The sequence below is a fragment of the Tauraco erythrolophus genome, unplaced genomic scaffold (assembly GCF_009769465.1).
Source record: "Tauraco erythrolophus isolate bTauEry1 unplaced genomic scaffold, bTauEry1.pri scaffold_71_arrow_ctg1, whole genome shotgun sequence".
Lineage (NCBI taxonomy): Eukaryota > Metazoa > Chordata > Aves > Musophagiformes > Musophagidae > Tauraco > Tauraco erythrolophus.
Window position 1 is genome coordinate 64,630 of NW_028238638.1, and position 10,162 is coordinate 74,791.

Consider the following 10,162-nt stretch of genomic DNA (forward strand, 5'->3'; position numbering starts at 1 on the left):
TCACGCCGCTTGCCGGCCCCGGCGCCGCTTGATCTTCTTCTTGAGGAGCAGCAGGTCCAGGTAGAGCAGGCGGCCCAGGACAGCGGAGGCACAGATCAGCCCCCCGTGCACGGCCCCCGCCAGCCCGCAGCTGAACACGTCCTGCCCTGGGGACAAGCCGTGGTGGGACATGGCCACCCCTGGCAGGGGACATGGCCACCACCATGGGAGGACACAGCCACCACCATGGGAGGACACAGCCACCACCATGGGAGAACATGGCCACCATGGCAGATGTGGCCACTGCCATGGGAGGTCATCCCTCGCTGCAGGGAGCCCCTGGGGACACGGTCTGCAGCCTGGAGCTGGGCACGGGGACGGGGGGACATGAGGACACGGGAACCCAGGCCCCTTACCCGTCAGGTAGAGGTTCTTCACGGGGGTGTCTGCTCTCATGGCAGCCACCACGGCCGGGCTGAAGCGGCCGACGTCGTGCTCGGTGCCGTACATCTCCCCGCGGGGAGCCGCCAGGTAGTGCTGGTTGGTGAGCGGCGACGCCGCCTCCACGAACTCCACCTGCCCGGGGTGGGGTGCGGGGGGTGCTGGGGCACGTCGGGGTGCGTGGGGCATGGGGGGCACCCAGGGTCCACCCATCCCACTGAATGGCGGGTCCCACCATGCCAGGTCTGGTGGTACCCGGGGGATGCCCACTCGGTGGCAAAGGGCCTAGGGGCTCTGATGCCCCTCGGCTTTGCAAGGTGCCCTGTCCCCACTGGGGACCCCCACCCTCAGGGGACCTTATTCTGCCTGGGCACCTCGTCCCCACTCCACACACCGTGCCCGCTGTGCGCCCGTGCCCATGGGGCACCCCGACCCTGTGGCGCAACCCAACCCCACTGGGCACCCCAATCCCCCAGGACACCCCATTCCCAGGGGGCACCCAACCCCACTGGGCACCCCAATCCCCCAGGAGACCCCATTCCCAGGGGGCACCCCACGCCGCTGGACAACCAACCCCCCAGGACACCCAGTCCCCGCTGTGCACCCCATTTCCACTGTGCACCAATCCCTGTGGGGCACCCCAAATTCTTAAGGTGCACCCCACAGGGCACCAGGGCACTCCATCCCTAGAACCATCCCCCATCCCCCTAGGACACCCCATCCCCGCCGGGCACCCCGCATGGCTGGGGCCACCGCAGAGACCCCGGTCACCTTGTCGCGGAGGTGGGGGAAGCGCTGCAGCGCCCGCTCCAGCAGCCGCTGGGCGATGGCCAGTTTGTAGCGCTGGTAGTCGGGGCCGCGGTGCTTGGCACGGGTCCCAGCCCACTCCTCAAACCACTCGTACCGCGCCATGGTCAGGATGGTCATGCACGACCGGCCTGCGAGTGGGGGGACAACCGGTGACAACCCCTGTACCATTGCGGGGGACCCCAGTGCCAGTGTCTGACAGACGTGGCGGTGGTGGCGGTGCCCACCCATCATGCCAGGTTGGTATTAAGGAGCCTCAGCCCACAGAGCAGAGGGGATCAGGGTGGCGGAGGTGGGGGGGACATGCGGGGGCCCTTCCAGCCCATACCTGGGTGTCGCTGCTCATAGGTGGGGTCCTTGGCAGCAGGGAAGGTGATGAACATCATGGCCAGGTTGTCAGGGACGTCGTCGCGGCTCAGGGAGGTGTAATGGGTCATCCTGCGGGCAGAGTGGGCAGTGGCATTTGCCCAATGCACCCAACGCATCCACCATACACTTGCCACGCACCCTACGCACCCACCGTGCACCCAACGCACCCACCGAGCACTCAACCCACCCACCATGCATCCAACGTACCCACCATGCATCTACTTCACCCACCACGCACCCACTGCACACCCAACACTGCGCGCCCACTCCACCCACCATGCACCCGCTCCACCCACCATGCACCCACTGTGCACTCAACACACCCACCATGAACCCACCCACCCATCATGCACCCACCATGAACCCACCCCACCCATCACGCAATCAACCCACACCCATCATGAACCCACCACGCACCCAACCCACCTACCATGCACCCATCGCGCACCCACTGTGCACCCACCTCACCCACCGTGCACCCACTCCACCCACCATGTACCCACCACGCATCCATCTCACCCACCGCACACCCACCATGCACCCACCCAACCTGCCCTGCACCCACCCCGCATCCCCTGTGCACCCTCCGTGTGCCGCGCACCCACCCCGGGGTGACCGGGGACCCCTTACATGGCGTCCAGGTCATTGTGGGGGTAGATCCAGAAGTTGGTGGGTGGCAGTGCCAGCTGGGCCGCGCTGCCCTGCAGCCCCACGAACACCAGGAAGGAGCCCATGCCCGGCCGCACCATCGCCAGGCGGGAGCGGACCCCTGTGGGGACACGAGTCAGGGTGTGGGAGGTGACATCCTGTCCCTGTGGAGGGGATGGCGGGGATGGTGGGGACATGGGGGACATGAGGGACATGGGGATGGGGGGGACACTGGTGATGCCAGGGACACAGGAGTGCTGGGAAGTGCTGGGAATGCGGGGATGCCAGGGACACCAGGGATGCTGGGGACACTGGGGATGCCAGAGACACAGGAACACAGGGATGCTGGGGACACTGGGGACACCAGGGACAAGGGGATGGCGGGGACTTCGGTGATGCTGGGAACACAGGGATGCTGGGGACACAGGGATGCAGGGATGCTGGAGACAGTGGGGACACCAGGGATGCAGGAGTGTTGGGACCCCAGGGACACCAGGGATTCTGGGGACACTGGGACATCAGGGGTTCTGGGGACACTGGGGACACAGGGACCAGGGATGCTGGGGACACTGGGACACCAGGGCCGCGGGGATGCCGGGAACACTGGGGCCACAGGGATGTTGGGGACACTGGGACACCAGGGCCACGGGGATACCGGGGACACTGGGGACACAGGGATACCGGGGACACTGGGGACACAGGGATGCTGGGGACACTGGGACACCAGGGACGTGGGGATGCTGGGGACACTGGGGCCACAGGGATGCTGGGGACAGTGGGACACCAGGGACAGGGTGATGCCAGGGACGCAGGGATGGGCACCCCAGGAGCCGGTACCTGGGTGGCAGCGGAGCTGGGGGGGCAGCAGTTTGCCGAAGGTGTTGAAGATTCCGGCGTCGGAGATGACGAGGGGCGCCCGGACCTGCACCTCCGCCTCGCTCGGGCCCCTCTGCACCGCCACCCCTGGGGGGCCGGGGGGTGAGGGGGGGGCGCGGGGCACCGCCACCCTGTCCCCACCGCGGGTCCCTGCCGCGGCGGGGGGCTGGGGGGGGGTCGGGGCTCACCCACGGCGGTGCCGGCGGGGGAGACGAGGATGCGGGTGACGGGGGCGCGCACCAGCACGGCCCCCCCCGCCCGCTCGATGAGGGGCACGGCGTGGAAGGCGATCTCGCTGGCACCCCCCCGCGGGTACCAGGCCCCGCGCTGGTAGTGGTGAACCATCAGCGTGTTCACCAGGAAGCTGGAGTCCTGCGGGGCGGTGCCTGGGGAGGGGGCGGGGACACGGTGGTGGGGGATGGGCGAGAGCTGACCCCCACCCCAACGCAAGGCAGCCCTCCTCTATCGTGACATGGCCTCATTTATCGCGATATGGCCTCATATATCGTGATATGGTCTCCTCTATCGTGATATGGCCCTCCTCGTCACGATACAGCACTTTAGTATCATGATACGCCCCCCGCATTGTGATGTGGCCTCTCCTAACATGACATAGCCTCCCTTATCACAACACGGCCCTCCTGTCATGATGCAGCCCTCCCTTATCATGATAGAGCCCTCCTCTATCGTGACATGGCCTCCTCTAATACGATATGACCTCCCCTATCGTGACATGGACCTCCCCATCACGATACAGCCCTCTCCATCATGATACAGCCCTCCCCTACCATCATGGTGCCCTCCCCTATCACAACGCATCCTTCTGCTATCATGACACAGCCTGCCTCTATCACAATACAGCTCTCCCCTATTGCAACATGACTCTCACATATCATGACACAGCCCCCCCATCACAATACAGCCCTCCCCATCGCAACACAGCTCTCCCCTATCATGATTATGCCATCTCCTATCACGACATGGCCCTCCCCTATCACGACGCAACCTCCCCTGTCACAGCAGAGCCCTCCTCCATCACCACAGTGCACACCCCTATCATGATGGTGCCCTCCCCTAGCGTGACGTGGCCTTCCCCTATCGCAACAGTGCCCTCCCTATCGCGACAGCCCCCTTCCCTATCGCGACAGCCCCCTGACCGTAGAAGAGGTAGCTGAGCAGGGCGCGCAGGTCGCGGTCAGCCGTCAGCCGGGCCACGGCCTCGCTGTGGCTGGTGGCCGCCATGCGGAAGACGGGCGAGATGCGGTGGAGGAGGCCGGTGCGGAGCAGGAGGGTGGCCACCCACCGCGGCACCATCTTCAGCGCTGCCAGCAGTGCCACGTGCCGCGAGGCCATCTGCACCCCCACCGCCCCGCGTCACCCCTGGCCACCACCCTCTGCGCCCCCACCGCCCCGCGTCACCCCAGCCACCACCCTCTGCGCCCCCACCCCACAGCACCCTGGCACCCGTCCCCACCGTGCCTACTGCCCGGGTCCCCACAATCTTCATCAGTTGTCCCCACCACGCCCAGTGCCTGCGTCCCCACCATGACCATCGCCTGTGTCCCCGTCATGGCCATCATTTGTGTCCCCACCATGACCATCACTCTTGTCCCCAACATGCCAATCGTTTATGTCCCCACGATGCCCATCACCCATGTCTCCACCATGACCATCACTCCTGTCCCCAATACTCCCATTGCTCCTTCCTCATCATGCCCATCAACCATGTCCCCAACACGTCCATCACTGTGCCCCCACCATGGCCATCACTCTTGTCCCCAGTATTCCCACTGCTCCTTCCCCACCATGACCATCACACTTGTCCCCACCATTACCATCACTTATGTCCCCACCATGCCCATCACACTTGTCCCCAATGTTCCCCCTTCCCCACCATACCCATCACCCATCCCCACCCACCACCTCCATCCCCACCACACCCCTACCCAGCCCCACCAGTGCCACCACCACAATCCCCATCCCCACACCCACGTCCCAGACCGCTCGACTCGAGCCAGAGCCACCCCAGCACCCCGAGAACGTGCCACCACCCGCAGCAAGGTGTCCCCAAGGCCCCCCACCTTGGAGAGCCTCATGAACTCGGCGATGGCGGCCTTCTCGGCGGGGAACTGCTCCTCCAAGGCGGCGGCGAAGGCGGCTTTGCCAGCGCGGAGCTGGTAGCGCCGCGGGCCCAGGCACACCTCGTCGTAGGGGTCGGGCAGGCGCTGCCAGCACAGCTGCCCGTCCGTCACCTGGTCCAGCGCCACGCGCAGCATGCTGCCCTCGTGCATCTGCCCCACGTAGTGGATGCCTGCGGGTCCCCAGGGGGGGTCAGATGGGTGGGGGGGGGGTGATGGAAACCTGTCTGTGCCCCCCCAGGGTGGCAGATGGGGGGATTAAGTGTTGAACCTTCATCTGCTGCGGGTCACCTTGAGGGGCGGCGGTGTGGACTGGGCTGAGAGTGCACACGCATGTTGTGCACACGCACATGCACACACGCACGCTGCATGCAAACAGCACCTGCATGCATGCACACACTGCATACACACACACGTGCACCAACAAACAGCACGTGCGTTCCATGCACACACGTTGTGCACACACACATGCACACTGCGTGCACACACTGCGCACACGCACGTGCACACTGCATGCAAACAGCGCCGGCATGCATGTACACACTGCATGCACACACATGTTGTGCACCAACACACACCCTGCATGCAAACAGCACGTGTATTGCATGCACACACACGTGCACACATATGCTGCATGCAGACAGCGCCTGCGTGCATGCACACACTGCACACACATGTTGTGCACACATACGCTGCATGCACACATACACATGTTGGGCACCAACACGCACGCTGTATGCAAACAGCACGTGTATTGCATGCACATACTGCATACATGTTACACAGACACATGCAAACTGCACGTAAACGGCACCTGCATTGCATGCACACACTGCACACACATGTTGTGCACACATACGCTGCATGCCAACAGCACCTGCATGGCATGTCACACACACATGTTGTGCACCAACACGCATGCTGCATGCAAACAGCATGCATTGCATGTACACACTGCGCACACGCTACACACACACTCTGCATGTAAACAGCACCTGCATTGCCTGCACACACACACACACGTTGCATGCAAAATGCACGTGTGCTGCAAGCACACTGCAGACTGCGCGTACGCATGTTGCACGCTGCAAGAACACGCACTGTGTGCGAACAGTGCGCTCACTGCAAAAACACTGCAGGTGCTGCCTGCACACACCGCACCCACACACCTTGGACTGACACACATGCTGCATGCAAACAGCATGTGCATTACATGCACACAGCGCACACATGCACACACTGCGTACAAACATCACGTGCATTGCACGCACACACACACGTTGCACTCACACACACGCTGCTTGCGAACAGTGCGTGTGTGCATGCTGCATGCGAACGGTGCACACACGGCAAAAGTGCTGCAGACCCTGCATGCACACGCTGTCACACCGCCCTGCTGCACACCGGAAACAGACAGGCACCGTGTGTGCATGTGTGTGCAGAGTGCACGCCACGCACGCGCTGCACTTGCACATGCAAGCAGGGCACGCTGCACACACTGCACGCACACCAACACGGCATGCACGTGTTGCAAACGTGCACACAGGGGTGCAACCCGCCTGCAGACACACGCCAGGGTAGGTAACACCCACCCTGCCTGCACACCCCTGCACACGCAGGCACATGCTGCCTGCACACACCTGCACGCTGCTTGCACGCACATGCACACCACCTGCACCCACCTCACGCTGCCTGCACATCTGCACACACTGGCACACGCCGCACGCAGACACCCATGCATAGGCAGGCAGCCGGGTGCCAGGGTGGGGGCAGCCAGGGGGGTGCAGGGGGGTCCTTACCCACGTCGAACTCGGTGCCATGCTCCTGGAAGGTGTGGCAGCACCCGCCAGCCTGGTCATGCTGCTCCAGCACCAGCACCCGCTTGCCCACCTTGGCCAGGGTGCCCGCTGCCGCCAGGCCCCCCACGCCGCTGCCGATGACCACGGCATCCAGCTCCGGTGGCACCCGGCGAGCGCTGAACCCTGCGCACACGCGTGTGCCTGAGCACCCCCCCGCCACAGCGCGTGGCCGTGCAGACGGACGGACGGACAGACGGACGGCAGCACCCAGCACTCACCCCGCTTCAGGACCCTGTCGCGGGCGCGTGGGTCGGTCACCAGTGGCCTGGGGGGTCCTGCGGGTGGCTGGGCAAAGGGGTTGCCGGCCGGGGCCAGGAGCCGGTGGGCTACCAAGCCCAGTGCCAGCACACCCAGGGCCACCACCACCAGCAGCAGTGTGGCCCACATGGTTGCCAGCGCACACAGCACCTTACGGACCCTATAGCCCCGGTGCCGTGCAGCCACGGCGACTTATAGCCACGGCGGCTTATAGACGTAGGAGATTATGGACGCGCCACATTATAGCCACTGCAGCTTAAAGCCACAGCACCCTACAGCCATGGCACCCTACGGCTGCAGCACCCTATAGCCATGGAACCCTATAGCCATGGCGGCTTATAGACGTAGGAGATTATGGACGCGCCACATTATAGCCACTGCAGCTTAAAGCCACAGCACCCTACAGCCATGGCACCCTATGGCTGAAGCACCCTATAGCCATGGCACCCTATAGCCATGGCATCCTATGGCTGCAACACCCTATAGCCATGGCACCCTATAGCCATGACACCCTATGGCTGCAACACCCTATAGCCATGACACCCGATGGCCATGACACCCTATGGCTGCACCACCCTATAGCCATGGCACCCTATAGCCATGACACCCTATGGCTGCAACACCCTATAGCCATGACACCCGATGGCCATGACACCCTATGGCTGCACCACCCTATGGCCATGGCACCCTATGGCTGCAGCACCCTATGGCCATGGCACCTAACAGACATGGCACCCTATGGCTGCAGCACCCTGTAGCCATGACACGCTGTGGCTGCAGCACCCTATAGCCATGACATGCTATGGCTGCAACACCCTATAGCCATGGCACCCTATAGCCATGGCACCCTATGGCTGCAGCAGCTCACAGCTGAGAGGTGCACAGTGGAAAATGCGGGGTCCCCGGGGTGGGCATAGCCCCCCCACTTTAACTCCTTGGTGCCGGCGCTGGGACATGCTGGGACACGGCAGGACACGGGCCAGGCCCCAGGGTGGCAGAGTGCATGCACACACATGTGGGTGGTGCACACGCGTGTGCATGGGATGGAGAGGGGTGTGGCGCTGGTGTGTGCTGGTACACACACGTGCACACACACATGCAGCTGTGCAAGTGCGTGCACACCCACGCTTGTGCAAGGAAGCACATACACACCCACGCATGTGTGTGCAAGCAAACTGTGTACACACACACACTACAGGCTAACACATGCACACACACCTGTGCAAACAAACACACGTGCACCCATGCACACACATTTGCACACCCTTACCGACACCCCTCCCTTCCCCACCCCCCCACCCACGCATGCACACCCCCTCCCACCCCCCACCCCCGCTGCCTGCAGCTCTGCTGACCTCTCCCGGCAGCGTCAAGGAAGGGCCTGCGTGTGCAACGGCACACATGTGCACCGGCACACGCGTGCACACACACACACCCCCACCCCCCAACACATGCACACACACCCCCCCCCCCAACACCCAAACCCAACCCGACACCCCCGGCACCCCCAACCACCTCAACTATAGGCACATGTGCACACGTGTGCACACACACGTGCACACACACACGCGTGCACACACACACACACGTGTGCACCCCCCCAGGCCCATAAACACCCTTCAGGCCCCAAACTGGTGCAAACCACTTATTTGCAGAGAAAAAACCCCACCAGCACCAGATGGGGGTGGGGGTGGGGGTGGTGCAGAGGTGACACTGGTGACACCAGTGATGCCACGTCCCCCCCCGGGCTGCCCCAGCCCCCCCGGATCGGGCCCCAAGGGACAGACCCGTCACTTTTCTCTCTTTTATCTTTAATAAAAGTCACAGCAAAGTACCAAAAAGGAGCAATTTGGGGAGGGGGATGGGGTGGGGGGGCCGCAGCTGGGGGGGGGAGGACCCCAAGGCAAGGAGGGGGGAGGGTGCACAGACCCTGCTGGCACAGGGGCACACCCCCCCCAACCCTTGGGGTCATCCCACACCCGCCTCCCCCAGCCCCAGCCTGTGCCGCAGCAAGCCGCCCCCCCCCCCCCCCCCCCCATTAATTACAGGGTTAATTAAGGTTAATTACCGGGCCGCACCCACGCGGACAGGGGGTCTCGGGGGTTATTGCTACCTGGGAAGGGGTGCTGGGGGGGGGCACAAGGGACCCCCCCACCCTGGTAAGGGTCCCGGGGGGGGCGGTAAGCCAGGACACCCGGGTCCACAGCAACTTATGGGGCTCCAGCTGGGTGCGAACCCCCCCACCCGGCCAGCCCTGGGGGTCCCAACCCACGTGCTGCCGTGGGACAGGGTGGGCTGCCCATGGGGAAACTGAGGCACAGGGTGACAAAGGGCCAGAGCTGTGTAGTGCGAGGGGGACCCCCCCATCCTCCCCCTGCCCCCCAGCTCGCAGCAACCTCGGTTGATGATGGGGGGGATGGGGGGGGGGGCACAGTCCCCCGGGATAACACAGGGAGGGGGCGAGGTTTTGGCAGTGAACAGCTGTGTGGGTACTGGGCACGGTAGGGGGGTCTGTCCCCACCATGAGAGACCCCACCAGTCCTTTCTGGCCCGCCCCCCCCCCCCCCCCCCCTATAAATCTGGGGCTGGGTAGGAGGGAGACAGAGGGACCAGGCTTGAGGGGGGGTGGTTCTGCAGCGACCCAGCCCCCCGCCTCCCCCTCCCCGGCACTGAGCCCTGCAAGCTCATCACACCAGTGAGTGAGACAGCACGGGCACACCTGCCCTGGTTGGGCTGGATCGGGGGGCGGGAGGGTGGTGGGGACCCCCCCAGGGTGTTGGGGGGGCA

The 10,162-nt window shown here is 64.2% G+C and overlaps 1 protein-coding gene across 1 annotated transcript; it reads right to left on the bottom strand.

The window, feature by feature from the left end:
* LOC147525781 (all-trans-retinol 13,14-reductase-like) lies at window positions 1–7,504 on the bottom strand. The gene is made up of 11 exons (XM_086631021.1): window positions 7,336–7,504; window positions 7,058–7,240; window positions 5,202–5,431; window positions 4,278–4,473; window positions 3,309–3,506; window positions 3,082–3,207; window positions 2,227–2,365; window positions 1,556–1,665; window positions 1,192–1,358; window positions 396–555; window positions 1–146 (listed from the first exon to the last, which is right to left on the bottom strand). Exons 1-11 carry the CDS (start codon window positions 7,502–7,504, stop codon window positions 1–3), a joined length of 1,824 nt encoding a protein of 607 aa, XP_086487147.1.
* Window positions 7,505–10,162: the final 2,658 nt, after the last annotated feature.

Coding starts and splice junctions, on each gene's coding strand:
- LOC147525781 (XM_086631021.1), bottom strand. CDS start 7,504: ATGTGGGCCACACTGCTGCTGGTGGTGGTGGCCCTGGGTGTGCTGGCA. Junction 3,507..4,277: donor GCTCAGCTACCTCTTCTACG/GTCAGGGGGCTG, acceptor CCCCCTCCCCAG/GCACCGCCCCGCAGGACTCC. Junction 1,359..1,555: donor CTATGAGCAGCGACACCCAG/GTATGGGCTGGA, acceptor CCCCACTCGCAG/GCCGGTCGTGCATGACCATC.